General features: G+C 44.1%; 1 protein-coding gene across 2 annotated transcripts in view; it reads left to right on the top strand.

The window, feature by feature from the left end:
* Nucleotides 1-1,091: 1,091 nt before the first annotated feature.
* NAGPA (N-acetylglucosamine-1-phosphodiester alpha-N-acetylglucosaminidase) overlaps nt 1,092-19,423 on the top strand; it is a 44,500-nt gene continuing 26,168 nt past the window's right edge. For both annotated transcript variants that reach the window (XM_075589345.1, XM_075589346.1), the window contains exons 1-7: nt 1,092-1,281; nt 6,368-6,853; nt 9,406-9,545; nt 11,157-11,265; nt 13,453-13,581; nt 14,886-15,091; nt 16,821-16,868. In XM_075589345.1, coding sequence (XP_075445460.1) covers nt 1,118-1,281; nt 6,368-6,853; nt 9,406-9,545; nt 11,157-11,265; nt 13,453-13,581; nt 14,886-15,091; nt 16,821-16,868 — 1,282 coding nt within the window. In that variant the 5' untranslated portion in view covers nt 1,092-1,117. The remainder of the gene's footprint in view (nt 1,282-6,367; nt 6,854-9,405; nt 9,546-11,156; nt 11,266-13,452; nt 13,582-14,885; nt 15,092-16,820; nt 16,869-19,423) is intronic.

Below are 19,423 nucleotides of genomic sequence, written 5' to 3'. Positions count from 1 at the left end.
GGGGGGAGAGTGGTGTGAGGTGCAGGGGGGGAGAGTGGTGTGAGGTGCAGGGGGGAGAGTGGTGTGAGGTGCAGGGGGGGAGAGTGGTGTGAGGTGCAGGGGGGAGAGTGGTGTGAGGTGCAGGTGGGGAGAGTGGTGTGAGGTGCAGGCGAGGAGAGTGGTGTGAGGTGCAGGGGGGGAGAGTGGTGTGAGGTGAAGGGGGGGGGGAGGATGTGAGGTGCAGGGGGGGTGGGATGTGTGTGGTGTGCAGGGGGGTATTATGTGTGTGGGTGAGGGGGAGAGATGGGGGTATGAGAGATAGATGGGGAGCATCGCAAAGGTTGATAGTGAGGGGTTCTGGGGGAGATATGAGGATGGTGATGAGAGGTGCTGGAGGAGAGATGATGATGATGATTTTACCCGTGCAGCCCAAATTTTTTTTCCTTGGAGCATTTCGGCCCTTCTCACTTTACGAGTTGTGCAGGCCTGATGTACACCAACCCTGCTGTCACTCAAGTGCAGTAGCAAATGGAAGGGGAAAACCCCATACCAACTACTGGCAACCTGATTGTACCAGGGTTTACTGCCAGCCCAAGGGCAGAATAGTAGCCATCAGCTGACCTGGCTACACACAATCAGCTTATCACTATCACATCAGTCATCAATCTCCCAGCTGCTTTAATTAGCCAAAGGTTCTGAGCTTCAACCCTTGGCAGAAAAAAAGCAGAGCCTCCTATAAGGGGGTATGCAAAACGTATATAAACAATTAGATTTACAAATACATACAAGGAGGAAGGTATAAACCTATCAATATCATAAGAGCATCTTCAAGTTGGAGCCCCAAGGGACAAAAAAAAACTAGCAGTTTTTTTACAGTATACACATGGTGGCTGGGACTAGGGGTGCATAGGGGGCTGCCACTACATTTTGATATTACGATAATGTATGCATATTACTAATTTTATATATATATCTTCACCACAGACCGCTCTTTCTGGCCCCGTTTGGTGCAATACTAAAAACATAAGAGAAACTTGATAGTCACTGCTCGCAGCAGCAGCAGCAGCAGCAGCTAGTGACACGTGCTCCGCTGGAGCACAGTGCAGGAAGTGGTCACGTGACCGCTGTCCGGTTCAGCATGGCGGCGCCCATGAGAGCCGCTGGATGCGGGGTGAGTGAGGCACATGATGGTAACCCACCGCTGGTTCGGGAAGGGGCACAGTCCCACCCAGGCAGCGCTGGGCACAGGGAGACGCTGAGGCTGTTGCTGATCTTCCAGTGTTGCCTGTATGTCAGTGCCAGGTAAGGAGACGCGCAGCTACTGCTGCTTCCTGTTCGGTGACAGCTATTGATGACTGTACACTTGTCCGAGAAGATTCATTGTAATGTGTCTTCAACCAGATGCCGCAGCTGGAGTTTCAACAGCGAATAACTTTTATTTGGCCCACTGATCTCAATGCATTTAGCGAACAGGCAAATTATTTCTTTAAATTAACACATTAAAAGAAGGGCCTGCGTTGCTTTGCAAGAGGAGCGTGTTACTGATCCTCCTGGCACTGCAGGGTTCACTGTTTAAACTTCAATCACTTGCTACCATAATCCTTCCTTTTATTCAAGTTCCAAATGAAGTTGTGTGTTTTCATGAAACCTTTTACAGTATGTTTGGACAGTATTCACAGTAACACACTGACACGAGTCACTGCTATTTTAATAGACGAACTTCTGGAGACATTAAAAAAAATAAACTAGGAATGTTTAATAAACAACAAATTAGACGAAATCGTAGCCATGTGAAAGTGGAGTGAGAGCATTAAAAGTCAAATAATTCGTTTATAGAATTATAAACAAAATGGAAAGCAAAAAATAAATTAAACTAGAAAACAAAGTGCTAAAAGACACAAACTGATGAGTAATACGTCTAGAAAACATGGTGCATCAGGACGATACCGTTGATACATAGATAAAAGAGAAAAGTTAGGCTTATACGATATTGTACTCTGTTGGAATCGAAAAGTGTGCCAATTGTGTGAATCAATCCCAAATAAAGTTTAAAAAAAAAAAAGGAATGTAAGTGGATTGTGTTTTTTTAGTTGCAATACTGAAATGTACAAAAACCACAGGAATAGAAGTTGATTAACTAGAGGGTTGTAAAATCCAACAATGTGTATAAACAATGGTTAAATGTATTTATCGTGACAATATCGTGGGTTTACTGCTGTGATTAGTAATCAAATGAAGACAAAAACGGATGGCTACAGCAGAGCCCTCCAAAAGCAGATCACTTGAATGCACATCACAAAAGAATAAAATATAGCATTTAATGAAAATCACTAAAACATAAGTCAGGATAATTGAAAAGCTCATGGGGTGGAAAATATACCCACTGAATAAGGATAAGTGATTGGGGAGATTCAATAAAATTAATGCTTCAATTACAAATATGTAGCTAGTATAGAATCTTTTTTAATAAAGCAGTTCTATACTATTAGAAAATACTTGTAGTATTTTTTTTAAACTACTCTGAATGAAATGTTAAATGTATTCTAATGTAACTGGCATGTTCTGTTTCTATAGCAACCATTTACAAAGTCACATCCCCTTTCTCTTCTAAATAGGCTCTGGCAAACCCCTTTTTGAGCCCTGCCTCTCTCTAGCAGTGCACCAATTCTATATAGTGACTGCCTGGTCACATGATCTTCGCCACAGATCATTACATATTTGGTACTTTTCTGCAGCACTGACAGCCATTTAGTGAACCCTCGAGCCGAACCTTCGCCGATCGATCACAGGAGAACGGATCAATCGCCAACTTAGCTAATTACTTATCATTGTGTGAATTGTATTGATGCACATATTAAAGGAGGAGGGAAACAGCAGTTTGGACTGCTGCTTTTATATCAGCATAGGTTAATGGAGTTTGGGGAGTGCAGATATCACCAGATTATGAAAAATAGAAAATATATAATAGTGCAGATGGTCTGCAATGTGGGTGAGGTAAGCAAAAATGATCTATGAGATGTGCACTCACATTTAGTGTAAAAGATTAAAGCAGTTTCCAAATATAGTTTGGTATGTGAACGGTTGACCAGGTGTCGGTCAATCAGCTCAGATTTGGTCGCAGGTGTGAAGTTCTCAGAGCCCAATAAAAAAGACAGAATATACCATAATGCGATCTGTTGTATTAGGCAAATTGAACATATAAATGAATACAACTCACATAAATCGTGAGGATACAGGTGTGTAGTACTATACTGCACCGACACACTTTATTCGAGCAAATACCCAGTATGTACCTGGCAGATACCTGGAATGCGCCGCTCCTCACCTCTGACAAGCCCCGTTGCGTTTGCCTTCCCAGCCTGGGTTCATGCCTGGCTGACGGGCGGCTGATCTGTTAAATGATAATGATTAGGATTTAATAGGCTGCAATGCTTCGCGTGTCTACCAGATGGCATAAATTCATGAATTGTAATGCAGTATATATATATATACTGTGCAGTATTGCAGCCAGCGGGAATAAAATGCTTCAATCCCTGCCTGGAAAATACCTCAATGCACTCGGGCAGAAAACAGTGACAAACCTCAATACACCCGGGTATACCCGAATTCGTGGGACTAGCCGAGCTCGAATAAAGTGTGTCGCCAGTGTAGGTGTGATCAGTTTCTCTGATCACTGCTGCCGTGTACCATCCTCTGGATACTCGCGTCTCTCCGGCTGTAGAACTTCCGGTCTTCCAGTATCTCTATTTCCTGTCCATGGAAAACGCTGTGAGACGTTGGAATGCATGGGGCTCCTTCACCGGCTAATGCGGACGGGCGCTGATCCTCCAAAGGCAGAATCTCAGCTGACAGGCTGGTGGACAGGATGGCAACACAGCAACTCAGATGGCAGTGGCTTGTAGTAGACTCTACGCGCTTCGAAGGTAATTCGGCTTCGTAAGGTGACAGCTGACTTGATGAAGCGCCCGTCCGCATTTGCCGGTGAAGGGGCCCCATGCGTTCCAACGTCTCACTGCCTTCCATGGACAGGAAATAGCGAGACCGGACGTTCTACAGCCGGAGAGACACGAATATCCAGAGGACGGTACACGGCAGCAGTGATCAGAGAAACTGATCACATCTATGGTACTACACACCTGTATCCGTACGGTTTAAGTAAGTGAGTTGTATTCATTTATATGTTCAATTTGCCTAATACAACAGATCGCACTATAGTATGTTCTGTTTTTTTTTATTAGGCTCTGAGAACTTCACACCACTGCACCTGCGACCAAATCTGAGCTGATTTGACTGACATCTGGTCAAGCGTTCACATACCAAACTATATTTGGAAACTGCTTTAATCTTTTACACTAAATGTGAGTGCACATCTCGGATCATTTTTGCTTACCTCACCCACATTGCAGACCATCTGCACTATTATATATTTTCTATTTTTCATAATCTGGTGATATCTGCACTCCCCAAACTCCATCAACCTATAGGCTGCGTTCATAGACACTGCAGCCGTGCGGAGGCTGAGGGAAAGCGGGTGCTGTCCCTAGCCTTAGTACGCGCGCCGTCCGGGGGCGTGTCTATGGGCGAGCCAGTGACGTCACGGAGCTGGTTCGCCCTCATTGGGTGAACCGCTTACGTGACCGCCCGAGAAATCCGTTTCGACTGATTTCACGCGCGTCGCACGCCCCTTCCGTCCACGCGGTCTGTCCCTGTATGGACGCAGCCATACTCCTTTGAAGAGACTTAGACTTAGACCAGTCTCTAAAAGGGTTTTGAGCTGCATTCCTAGATATCACTTATTTTTGAGCACATATCTGTATATCTGGGTGCTGTATATCTGTTATGACGTAGGCGTTTTTTTAAAGAGGTGCTTACTTTAATTTATCTACTAGGTATAGGGTAAAATTCATTGTATTATTCTATCCAGATGATTATCAACAGGACTATTTTTTTAATTAAATCTATGAGCCACATTTTTGCAGTATTCCTTATCAATGCATATGTTGGGATATTATGAATCACTCTACTATTGGCTCATATGAGTATCAGTACTGCTAATTTGAGTTTCAAACTAGCATTTCACTACCCTATTTAGATTAATTTAAAAACATTGTGGCTTTATTTATTAGCCAACAGCCTCTGTTATACTGTATATGGGGTATTTCTTAACATCACATACCTTATTACATTTTTGTATATATCTATGTATATAGATCAGGCTTCCCATCTATTTTATCTACCCATTTACGTGTGGACATATATCGGACCCCCTCCCCCCACAATATTGATTGTCGCCTAGCTGTTTATAGTATTATTTTTCCCTGGCATGCTGATATTAATTGGATGTGATTCTATACTAGTTACTTATTTATAATTGAAGCATTAATTGAATCTCCCCAATCACTTATCCTTATTCGGTGGGAATATTTTCCACCTATCACCTTTTTTAATTGTAGTGACTCATGTTTTAGTGATTTTCATTAAATTCTATATTTTTTTCTTTAGTGGTGTGCATTCAAGTGATTTGCTTTTGGAGGGCTCTGCTGTAGCCATCTGTTTTATGTCCGTGCTCAAATATGTTTAATTAATTGTGTGCTTCCAAACTTCCTTTGCTATTTTGTGTTCCATTTTTTGTGTTACTATGTGGCCCTTGAATTGCAGATGTGATGTGTTTGGACAACGTGTGTTGAGAAGATGTCCTTGTTGCATTGTAGTTTTATTATAAATAGAATATTGCTCTTCATTTTATGTGACTCGTGCAGTGTGCATGATAACCGGAGAGCACCGTTCTTAACTAGGTGATAAAGCTCTCTGGACACCATTCTTTAAAAACCTAAGTGTATGTTTTTTGTTTTGCAATAAATAGCAATGCTACTCTACTCCCATTTAACCACATACTATTGGACAAGGCAGTGTTTATCAACAGGGGCTCCTATGAACCCTTTGGTTCCACTGGCATCCCAAAAGGGTTCCCTTTAATTTGCAGGTCATTTGAAAATTGTACCAACTACATCTGATCTCAGACGCGCTCTTAGAGAAGGTTGGGGTTCCTTACAATACATCTGATCTCAGACGCACTATTAGAGAGAGATGGGGTTCCTCAGAATTTAACAATATAATTTGAGGGTTTCTTAACCAAAAAAAGTTAAACACTGGGTTAAGGACATGGGGTCTATGTATCATTGTAATGATCGTACTGTTCACCAATTTGGCCCTTAAGTTAAAAATCTTGATGTCCTGTCTGTAGGAGTTAATTAATGCACATATGTATTCAATTATGTCCATCATTTTTGTACCCTGACTAGCAATCCAAAACCCAATATTAATTATTAGAAAATTGAGCCCCAAATAAAACAAATTATGTTGATGCTAACACTTCTTGTGCATTTAGGAATTCGTTGCTTGATGATTTGTTACTGCCATATCCTCCCCTCTCCAAACATGGCCCGAACCACAGCCATCGGAATGTCCGAGATTGTCAGCCTATTGCTCATGGTAATACAACACATGAAGAGTGGCCTAGTAACAATAACACACAGCTTCCAGTAGCTACAACCACAGTATTTGTATCAAAGTTTCTTGATGCAAATAATGAAAAGACAGTCTATGGACATTTTACATTCGTAAATAATCCTCTGAGGACATTTTCTGTGTTGGAGCCAGGTGGAACTGGAGGCTGCAGTAAAAACTTAACAGCAACTGTTGAAGAAACTGTCACATATGGAAAGTGCATTGTGGCTCAGAACGGTGGTTATTTTAATACAAGTACTGGAACTTGTCTTGGGAACATCGTGAGTAACGGCATGCAGGTACAAAACTCCAGAGGCATCCAAAATGCTCAGTTTGGCATCAGGGCAGATGGTACCATGGTTTTCGGGTAAGCACCTTGCAGTAAATTATTCAATTTCAACGTATTTATTATTGCGCTTTTGATTTTACTTCATAGTAAAATCAACCCTAACATAGCCACTTTCTCAACCTCTCAGTATATTAAGGAACAGGGTGCACTTGTGAGGACATTACAAGGGATGCGGGTGAGGGAGAATCCAGTGCACTCAATATTCGTGTATAATTGTGTCGACAGAGATTGAAATGTCATCCTTTTTTGCTATCCCCTTCAGAAAGCGTCTATATGTGAAACGTATGTCGGGATTGGCTTCCGTCACCAGTGTGGGGCACCGGCCCTTTCTAGAGAGCATGTGGATTCACTGACCTGCTCCCTCCAAAGGGCCGATGTAGAGCTGGTGACAGACTATCCCGTCGTACGTTTCACGTATAGGCGCTTTCTAAGGGGAAATGTCTATACACGAAATGCACGTTGGGATTGTCTGACGTCAACCCTCTGGAGGGAGCGGGTGGGTTATGCAGCAGTATCGAACAGGTCCTGATCTCCGCTCCAACCACAGGCTTACGTGCGGGAAGGGAGAGGATTTTGTAGGTATGTTCATTTGGACTATCACTCATTACCCAGGCTTCATCCATTGTTGCGATCTTCCCTGAGAAATCTGGATCTCCTACTAAGACATTTGCAGGCTATGTTTCATGCATGTATATAGACACGCACACACACACGATAAGTCATTCGAGGACTGTCAGATTCCTCCCACTCCTTAGCTCCTATTACCTCTATGTATTGCTTGTGTTAGGCTGTGGCTAGGGTGATGCTGAGCTGGTGCGTCGCTGCGATGAAACACATTGCTACAATGCGTGTGACCAGCGGGTGTGCCCGTGTGCGCACGGCGCGCTCAGCTGCTTGCAGAGAAAAGTACATTTGTTTCTAGCGCGTCAGGCGAACCAGCTCCGTGACATCATGGCCGCACCCCCCGACATGCCCCCACATGCACCCAACAAGCTGGCCAGGAATCACACAGCCAAGCAGAGCACATGACGTCACAGCGCTCGAGCGCCAGCACGCACGCTCCCAGCCTGGCTGCAACCTTAGAGACCAACACTTGATTTAATAGGAACACACCCACTCCCTCAATTTTGTACGATTTTATATATTTTTTTTAGGCGCATAATAGTTATTTTATTAGTATTATTAAAAGTCAATTTTTTATCGCTACATTTGTGGGATTATTTGGAACTCCAGTGCAGCTTTTCGATCTGTTTTCTTTCTCTCCTTTTGTATGGCAAGAAAGGTCTTGGCATTTCAATCTGTCTACACAAATACAGGCGTATTGCATGCACTCTAATAGTGGCTTTTTGAAATCCCTTCTCTGGATTCTCTTTTTTTGTATTATGGGAATGATATGTATCATAATACAAAATGTGTATATGCCTGACATCCAGCTCTATAACATCCTCTCTCTTCCTTATTTAGCAAGCAGTGATTTTCTCCCAGAATATTAGGACTCGTGTGCTGGGTATGGTAAGGGCTAGGCTGGCATATTATGGTTAGGGTTAGACTGAACAATTTATGTTCAGCCATTGCAGGTGAACCGGCTATCACTGATGGCCCACTTAAAGTGAAATATGTGTAGTTTAGTAGGGACAATAGCCAGATCCTGGACTGTCGGCCTCAAAAGAAACTCCGTCTTGAATGATCACTTGTGCATCACAGAAAGAGGTGACAAATAGGTCACCACTTAGTTGGAGGACTTTATTAAAATGAAGATATCATGGACCTGACACCTATTCTGAAGTATACTGGATAGATATTTGTAAATTAAATCAAATGAGGCCAAACCCTTCATATCTAGGAGGTGATAGTGAATCAATTTTTTGCGTAAATATAGGGGCATGTGTGTCAAAATTAAGTGCTGGGGGAGCTGCAGGGCCTCTGTAAACCTTTACTTACCTTGGCTCTACACGCGTCGCCATGGCAACGCGGCGTCAAATGACGCAGCGAGGTAATTTGACGTCACGTTGCTATGGCAACGTGATGTCATGACGCCGGAGCCAAGGTAAGTGGGTGTCGGGGGTGCGGGGTGAGGAGACCGCCGGCAAGGGGGCGCAGGGAAAAAAGTTTGCGCCCCCCTGATGTAGAGAAAGCTAAATTTATACATTTAGCATGTGCGTGTTACATCTGTTTCTAGGGAAATAAAGGACTTGCTTAATGGAGGTGGTGCCCCAGGGTTAAAAAGGTATACGGAAATGATCAAATAATATCATGGGGAAGGGGGGGGGGTGCTTGTACCTCACTGGAATTGACCAAATTCCTTGAAGTTCCATGTATGAGAATGAAGCAGCAGCACTTTGAATTCAAAATTGACGAACACGTTTTATTATTTACATTACATAGTTCCAGCGTTTCGACCCCTCTCTGGCTTATCCTCAGTCCTTGTTTGTCAATTTTAAATTTGGATGGCTGCTGCATTCAGTTTTCTTGTGAAATAATAAAGCATCTGAGCAGAGATGGGGTGAAAAATTCTGATAGATGAATACCATAACAGTGGTTTTTATAGACTTGATCTGTGTATTTTCTAGTTATCTGTCAGAAGAGCAGGTCTTAGATGAAAAAAACCCCTTTGTGCAACTGTTGAGTGGAGTTGTATGGCTGCTGCGTAATGGAGAAGTTTACATTGAGCAGAGCAAAGCTGCAGAATGTGATAGACCTCAAACGACAGGTAAAGCTTCTTTGACAACAGTTGAATCAATTGGCAGTAAACATACCACACCTGTGTGCACGTGACTTGTATATGTGAAAGGAGTTAAAAACTCCAGCTATCCAACTGACTCACTAAAAATTAGCAATATCTCCCCCAAACCAGTCACACTACACCTCAATTATGCTGCCACCACCAAGAATAATTTAAGGTCTTGACTCGGGAGTCCTTGGCCTCCTATTTGATATAATTTTCACACAAAAAACAATTTCGCAAAATGTGTCAGAAGATGCAGTTGCCATCTTCAAAAAGGTACTAAGATCAATTAGAGCCCAAAGACAATAAATGTAATATCTGTAAAGTGGTACAGGGCTTTTTTAGAGAAAAGGAATGTTAAAAGACATACCATACAGGCATACCCCACATTAACGTACGCAATGGGACCGGAGCATGTATGTAAAGCGAAAATGTACTTAAAGTGAAGCACTACCTTTCCCCCACTTATCGATGTATGTACTGTACTGCAATCGTCATATACGTGCATAACTGATGTAAATAACGCATGTGTAACAGGCTCTATCGTCTCCCCGCTTGCACACAGCTTCGGTACAAGTAGGGAGCTGGTATTGCTGTTCAGGACGTGCTGACAGGCGCATGCGTGAGCTGCCGTTTGCCTATTGGGCGATATGTACTTACTCGCGAGTGTACTTAAAGTGAGTGTCCTTAAACCGGGGTATGCCTGTATATAAATTCAGACCGTTTCATAAAGTAAAATGATTAAACAGTGAACCTATATGTTACCAATGAACTATATTTGTTCCCGTCAGAGGTCTTGACGGTGAAGATATGAGAACCCGCGTGTTATGGATATCTCACCCATCTATGTTCTACTCTTGATACCCAATTACATTGTTTTTATGCCCAAAACTTTGCCCCTGTGACCAGGACAGGCCAACCATATTGGAAAAACTCTAAGCGTATAAAATACCCTGTAACCCCTAGGATAATGCTACCCTCACCGTTAAGACGAATGATTTTAGAGCACGCCGGGACATCTGTCTTGACGAATAATTTTAATCTTTGAGGCGGAAACAAATATCCGACATATGCAACCCAGACAACCTGTCATATTTGATATTATTGCACACGCTAATTTTGCCACCACAAATCTATATATATATTTTTTTTTATCCTTGTGAATTACATCAAATTTTAATTACTATACATTTTTTAATCTGTATTGAAAATGAGTGCTCTTTCTGTAACACTGTTTGTCAGAACTGTCTCAGGAATTTACCCTGATTCCCTTGACGATAATCTAGAGATCATGTGACCTCTTTTATACATCTGTACACCTTCACTAGTCACCACTATTATAAACACATTGTTTTATTGGCCTATTAATGCAAAGACCAGGTGGCCTCACAGGAGACATGGAAAAATAAAAAAAATTTAAACTGAAAGTTAACCCCTTGGTTGTTGTATTACTAAAACACCTCAATAGGTTAAAGGCATTAAAGTGACACAGAGAGATACATGTTTGCTTTGTTGGACTTTATTTATTTGTTCTATGAACTGTAGTTCATATGCTTATCCCGAAGTCTATCATTTCTCTTGCATCTTTCTGACCAGGCACCTTTGATCGCTTTGTTAATGTGATCTCAGCTAGGACAGCACTGGGACACGATCAGGAGGGTCGGCTTATCCTGTTTCATGTAGATGGGCAGACAGATGACAGGGGGTAAGACTGCCTGTTTCTAATAACAATATTACGTTTCTTAAACGTAACTCTCTTGGCATTTTTTATGTTTGAAGAAACCATTTTCACCACTGCAAATGATAATGTTGACACAGTCCGGGCGATTCCTTAGAGAGTGGCCCTCCTCCTGCAGCGTTGCTGCATCATGTTGTCGCATTGTTATGGCAACGCGTCGCTATGACAATGTGATGCTGCAGGAGGAGGGCTGCTCGGGAGGAGGTAAGACACTCCCCTCTCTCTCACACACACCTTGGCGTGAGGAATGGTCCTGCGCTGGTCCGGGGACTCCCCAACTCCCTCCGGGTGGGCAGAAGTTGAATCCCAGTGCCCACAGGAGGAGAGAGAGTATTGAAGGTGGTCAGGGCACCAGCAGCACGGCCCCACCAGGGCAACCTCGATCGCCCGATAGGGCAAGCCACCCATGAATGGTACGAAGTATTTGTAAACATATGCACTCCCATAAAAGCTAATATAGGTAAAATCTTATCTAGCTCCCACTTACACACAATCTAGCAGATCTCTGCTATGCTGACTGTAGGATGATCACGTTGCTTTACAATTTACCAACAGGACCAATCTGAAGTAATTAATATATGCATGGAAAAGATTAAAGTTTGTTTTTTGTAGGGATTGCAACTTTGAGGGTTATCAGAGGGAGTGTGAGCCAGCATCTTTAGTTGCTGGTGGAATCCACAGTTAAATGAATAAAACAAATAAGGATTTTATCTTGTTTCTTAGGTGCATGTTGCCTTTGACATATATTCAGCTTTCAATTATTTGAGTCTGTATAAGGTTATGTTTTAAACTTCCATGTATTAAGCGCCAAACCTACTTTGAGACGAATGCTTGCCCTGCTATATAGACAGTGGTTCTTTAGGGCAAAGAAAAAACACATTATTTTATCTGTGGTTGTAGTGTGGTTTTTAGTATTTTTCATGCCTACAGCTTCAGTGTAAATAGACCTGCCTCAATGCAGCAGAAACAGTTCTGTGATCTTATTTCCAGTTCGAAGACCTTCTTGAAGTCTACTTGCTATCAAACAGTCTACCAGTAGGAGGCGTCCTATATCTTTTTGCGATAGTTGGGCTTACATACTGTAGTTTTCACTGTGAATCACAGCCTGCAAGTTGCCAGTGCACTGCTCTGTATAATCATTAAAAGGTGTTGGGGGGGGGGGGGGGGAAAGCACTCGATCTTAATTTTAAGAAAGGGAGGGGACACCAGTCTCCATCAAAAAAGGATTTATATTTGTGTACATACACAAAAAAAGTGACATTTGCTATAGATTAATTAGACATGCTGTATACACAAATAGAAAAAAACTTACATCACTGACGCATTCGACCGAAGAGACTCGACATTTCGGGCTCTGGCCCTTTGTCAAGAGTCTACTAATCTAGTGACATTGTGTACCTTGTACTCTTGACAAAGGGCCCGAAACGTTGAGTCTCCCCAGGTGAGTGTGTCAGCTATGTGTGTGTTCTATTTTTGTATACAGCATGCGTAATCCAATGTAATTGTCACTTTTTCTGTGTATGTACACTTAAATACAAATACTTTTTTAATAGAGACTGTTCTCCTCTCTTTCTGAACATTAAGATTGAATGCTTTCACCCCCCCCCCCCCCCCACACACACACCTACCTTTTAATGTTTATACTTTGGATTCTCTGAATGAAGTTTACACAGGGGGAGTTGAGACTTCACTGTCCTCCGCGCGCATAGTAGGACTTTTCCCTGTCTTGCGCTTACACTACATGCTCTATAGTGTTCTTAATATATACCTGTGAGCTTTAAATATCAACAGGCGAGTACGCTTATTCAATTATTGCTCTGTATAATACCTCAACATTGCAATATTCGTGTGCTTCTACCTTACCTAAGCCTAATCCGTATTCACATTACAGATATTGCCCGTAAACATGTAAAAGTTGGATGTATAAGTGCACTGTTCTGCCCTCTATATAACTTTTATCTCAATAAGCTGAAATGAGAGAAAAAACTGTAAAAGACTGTTGTGTGCATTTACTGTAAATATGAATATGTTTCCATTTCATCAGTGGCCATTGGAAAATCAGTAAGCGTGTGCATAGAACATATTTAGGGACAGTTTTCATTGCATTACATAATGAAATAATCCTACAGCTTTATATTTTGCTTAATTCTTTAGCCTGAACTTGTGGGAAATGGCCAACTTCTTAAAAGGTCAAGGAGTTATTAATGCTATAAACCTGGATGGTGGAGGATCAGCTACTCTGGTTATAAATGGAACCCTCTCCAATTACCCGTCTGATCATTGGTATGTAATGTGAGGATGTGTAACTATGAAACCCAGTAAAAAAAAATATTCTGGTAGTTAAAATGATTTGTATTGATGTTAATGAGCCTCAATTAGCTTATCTTACGTACAATCCTCTCTGACTTCCTGTGCATCTGGTGAAATAGTGTTCACTTACTGTGCAGCCACGGGGGTAATTAGTGATGTCATCATTATCTCTGAGAGGAAGTAATATTGTGGTATTAATGTATAAAAATAGAACATTCACTCGAATAGGGCTCTACGATGTCTTCCAATATGGAATGTGTTTTATGGAGTCGTAAATATCCTCTCTCTAGCAGTGATTTTCAACATTTTTTTGGGTTCGGGAACCCCAGAATTCAATTGTGAAATTCTGGGGAACCCCAACCCTCGCCCCCCATCTCTCGTGTCTCTCCCCTCCTCACACTCTTCCCCCATACGCTCCCTATCCCCCACACTTTCTCCCTTACACTCACTCTCCCCCTCTCTCTTCTATATATACACACACCCTCCCCTTCTCACACTCCCTCACTCTTCCTCACACACACTCACTCCCCGCCCCCCACACAGACACAGACTCGCTCTCCCCGACACACACACAGAGACATTCTCACCCCCACACAGACACTCTCTCTCTTTCTCTCTCCCCTCTCTCTTCCCCTCCCCCACACAGACACACGCACCCACACTCTTCCCCTCCCCCACACACACACTCCCCCCCCCACCCCCCACACACTCTCTCTCTCTCTCTCTCTCTCTCTCTCTCTCTCTCTCTCTCTCTCTCTCTCTCTCTCTCCACCACACAGATACACTCTCCCCCGACACACACAGGCGCAACATCTGTCCCCTTCCCCCACACTGTTCACCCTCTTCCCTCTCCACCCCCTACCACCACACACACCATCCCCCACACAGACACACACTGTCTCTTTAAGGGAGCCGGGCTCTGGCGTTGATGCTTCCTCTCCCTCCTGTCAACCCGAAGTTGATGGCAGAAGCAGGGAGAGGAACGATAGCAGTGACTGTGCGGCTGCGGTTGCTGATGCCGGGTCCCTGCTATGTTGGAGGTGCCGCCAGGCCTGGCATAGCTGGGAGAGTTGTCTTAGCCCTTCCGCGCTGGCAGCCGCGTAACCCCTGAGGGGTGCTCAAGGAATCCCGGTCTTCCACCGAACCCTGGTTGAAAATCACTGCTTTATAGCCAAATAACTATGTGTATGTTAAAACTGAATACGGGATGCTGAACATTTTTCTCATAACATTACTGAGAACTATCAGGTTATTGCACTATTCTCTTGTGTCCTCAGTGTGGTTGAGCCAAAGTGGCGTTGCCCAAGGAGCATCTCTACTGTTCTATGTGTTCATGAGCCATTCTGTGATCCCCCTGATTGTGGAGGTCACGGACAATGTGTTGTAGGAGAGTGTCAATGTACTGACTACTGGACGGGACCTGCTTGCAAAGTGCTCTATTGTGGGCCATCAAACTGCAGTGGACATGGGACCTGCACCCAGAGTAAGTCATTTTCTTTTTTTTTTGTTTCAATTTGTTTTTTATTCAAAGACAATAGCCTCAGATACCTGAGAAGATAGACGCATTGCTGTAGGTGTTTAACAGGGTAGCCAAAAAGGAAAAATACAGTGTAGGTTATACAGGTTATACAGGGGGGCGACATGCAGTTGGAAAGTGAGTTGTAGGACTATTATGGTTACTAGGGGGGTGGAGAGATCAGGGAGGTGCTACTACAAATGCCGTGTTAATCTTGGAGTTTCTGTCTTATTCTGCGTCATTGTAGGACAAAACGTTGTGTGGGAAGCATTGCGTTAGCCACAGAACGGTATTGTTTATTCGTTTTTTATTATTACGCTCGGCTAACACAGTACATGTATGTATGTATGTATGTATGTATGTATGTATCACAGAAATAGCCGTGTTAGTCAGTTGCAATAGTGCAGAATAAATGAGTTCTTCAGTATTAGGTGATACCTTTTTTATTTGGACTAACAATTTATGTCATAGGACAAGCTTTTGAGAGTTCTCCTCTCTTCCTCAGGTCAGCAATACGGGTTTACAATGGAATCTATGGCTAAAACAGAGGTTTGGAAAGCAGAAAACACAGATTTAGATAAGGTGGGGGACAAAGGGATGTTTGAAGAAATTGGAAGGGTAATAAAACGGTGACAAGTAACAGCATTTATTTTTTAGCACGTTTTTTAGCACATTCTTGTAAAGCGCTGCTAGTTTTACGTAGCGCTTTACAGAGACATTTTGCAGGCACAGGTGCCTGTCCCGTGGTGCTTACAATCTATTTTTTGATGCCTGAGGCACAAGGAAATAAAGTGACTTGCCCGAGGTCACAAGGAGCCGACACCGGGAATTGAACGAGGCTCCCCTGCTTCAAACTCGGTGCCAGTCAGTGTCTTTACTCACTGAGCTGCTCCTTCTCTCCAATGGAATGTTTAAACGCACCCAAGAACGGAAAACATTTGAACTCAGAATGATAAGACTCTTTGACACCAAAACAAGAGGTCTTAATGTGGATATGGGGTTTCTCACACACTATCAAAATTGTTTGTAATTATACTGCCTGCCTCTCTGCCAATGTTCTTATCCACAACTCCCCCCCCCCCCCCCACCTCAGCATCCCATTCTCCCTCCATGCTGTTACTTGTCACCGTATTATTACCCTTCTTATTTCTTCAAACATCCCTTTGTCACCCCTTCTTATCTAAATCTCTGTTTTTTTCTGCTTTCCAAACCTCTGTTTTAGCCATAGATTCCTTTGTAAACCAGTCTTGCTGACCTGAGGAAGAGAGAACTCTCGAAAGCTCGTCCTATGACATATAAATTGTTAGTCCAAATAAAAAAAGGTATCACTTAATACTGAAGAGCTCCTTTATTTTGGTGTGTGTGTGTGTGTGTGTGTGTGTGTGTGTGTGTGTGTGTGTGTGTGTGTGTGTGTGTGTGTGTGTGTGTGTATTACATATATGCACACACGATTTTCAAAAAACTGCTTCCCTTTTGCTCTTACAATATTAATACGGCATTGACGTTGTGTATACGAAGCTTTCTCTCTGAGTTTTTTTTAAGTAGGGATGCAATTAAGATTTCAATACTTGTAAAAGAGGGGAATTTCTGAAAACACATGGATGTACATTGTCTTTTAATATACCCTTAAAATAAATAGTATAAAAATATATCTACTTTTTGTATAATAACTTTTTTTTTCTACTATATTTTGCAGATGGATGTGCATGTGATGCTGGCTGGATGGGCAGTGTGTGCGATAATGGTAATGCAAGTATACTATCAAGCAACTCACATTTTAGGAGAGTTGGCGTAAAAAAGTAGACTTTAGACAGGATTGAAAGAGGTCTCCAGAGCTGAACCCCATTCAATTCAGCTCTGGGGACCCCCCAGCTTCCAGAGATTCCTCCGTAGGGGGTGCTAGTAGCTGATCCGGCTCATCTAGCTGGCACTGAGGGATCAAGAGATGGCTGCTTTTTTTTTAAGTTCCGGCGTCCTTTTGAGCCAATAGGGAGCCGTGACATCATCGGGTTTGCCTTCCTATTGGTTAACGTGACACGGAAACTTTAAACCCCAGCTAGCTCAGCCGATGCGGCTACTGGCATCCCTTATGGAGGTATCAGCTCCGGAGACCCTCTGCTTCAATCCTGCGTTAAAAAAAGGCACGCTCAGCAGACAATAGATCTGTTGAAACAAATGGAGATTAATTTAGAAACACAGAATGATGAATGGCAGCATACACCGTTGAAATCTCTGTGCAGAGATGGTACACATACGGCTAACATTGATATCAAATCTTCTGAGTTTAATTACAAGCGTTCTAAATGTATCCCAGCTCCAGCTCTGCCCCGGCTGTATGCAGAGGCTAATTCATGGTGTAGGTTTAAGGGTAAATTCTGTATAGTCGGAAGTGAATGTTTTCGGACAATAATCTGTAGAAGTCAATGGGGATTTGTATCTGAAAACAGCCCGAGCGACTATTTGGACTATATAGAATCTACCCCTTTCCCTGCCTCCAGCTCCATCCCCTCACACACCTTGCAGTGGAACCTAAAGATAGTCATGTTAATTTTTGAAGACACCACTTAAAGGGGCAGTCCAATGCAGCGGGGCAATTTAGGTACAGCTCAACCCTTGTTATAGCGCGATCCGCTTATAACGCGGTTTTAGCATGAAACCCGAATTTAAAAAAAAAAAATTGCTCACTGCACACTGCACACTGCACACTGCACACACTCACTGCACACACTCACTGGACACACTCACTGGACACACTCACTGCACACTCACTACACACTCTCACTACACACTCTCACTACACACACTCACACTGCACACTGCACACACTACCAGCACTCACTCTCACTGCACACTACACACACTCACTGCACGCTGCACACACACTCACTGCACACACTCTCACTGCACGCTGCACACACTCACTGCACGCTGCACACACTCACTGCACGCTGCACACACTCACTGCACGCTGCACACACTCACTGCACGCTGCACACACTCACTGCACGCTGCACACACTCACTGCACACACTCACTGCACGCTGCACACACTCTCACTGCACGCTGCACACACTCTCACTGCACGCTGCACACACTCTCACTGCACCCTGCACACACTCTCACTGCACGCTGCACACACTCTCACTGCACGCTGCACACACTCTCACTGCACGCTGCACACACTCTCACTGCACGCTGCACACACTCTCACTGCACGCTGCACACACTCTCACTGCACGCTGCACACACTCTCACTGCACGCTGCACACACTCTCACTGCACGCTGCACACACTCTCACTGCACGCTGCACACACTCTCACTGCACGCTGCACACACTCTCACTGCACGCTGCACACACTCTCACTGCACGCTGCACACACTCTCACTGCACGCTGCACACACTCTCACTGCACGCTGCACACACTCTCACTGCACGCTGCACACACTCTCACTGCACGCTGCACACACTCTCACTGCACGCTGCACACACTCTCACTGCACGCTGCACACACTCTCACTGCACGCTGCACACACTCTCACTGCACGCTGCACACACTCTCACTGCACGCTGCACACACTCTCACTGCACGCTGCACACACTCTCACTGCACGCTGCACACACTCTCACTGCACGCTGCACACACTCTCACTGCACGCTGCACACACTCTCACTGCACGCTGCACACACTCTCACTGCACGCTGCACACACTCTCACTGCACGCTGCACACACTCTCACTGCACGCTGCACACACTCTCACTGCACGCTGCACACACTCTCACTGCACGCTGCACACACTCTCACTGCACGCTGCACACACTCTCACTGCACGCTGCACACACTCACTGCACGCTGCACACACTCTCACTGCACGCTGCACACACTCTCACTGCACGCTGCACACACTCTCACTGCACGCTGCACACACACTCACTGCACGCTGCACACACTCTCACTGCACGCTGCACACACTCTCACTGCACGCTGCACACACTCTCACTGCACGCTGCACACACTCTCACTGCACGCTGCACACACTCTCACTGCACGCTGCACACACTCTCACTGCACGCTGCACACACTCTCACTGCACGCTGCACACACTCTCACTGCACGCTGCACACACTCTCACTGCACGCTGCACACACTCTCACTGCACGCTGCACACACTCTCACTGCACGCTGCACACACTCTCACTGCACGCTGCACACACTCTCACTGCACGCTGCACACACTCTCACTGCACGCTGCACACACTCTCACTGCACGCTGCACACACTCTCACTGCACGCTGCAC

Source organism: Ascaphus truei, chromosome 3 (genome assembly GCF_040206685.1).
Source record: "Ascaphus truei isolate aAscTru1 chromosome 3, aAscTru1.hap1, whole genome shotgun sequence".
NCBI lineage: Eukaryota > Metazoa > Chordata > Amphibia > Anura > Ascaphidae > Ascaphus > Ascaphus truei.
This window is presented reverse-complemented; position numbering and strand designations above follow the sequence as displayed.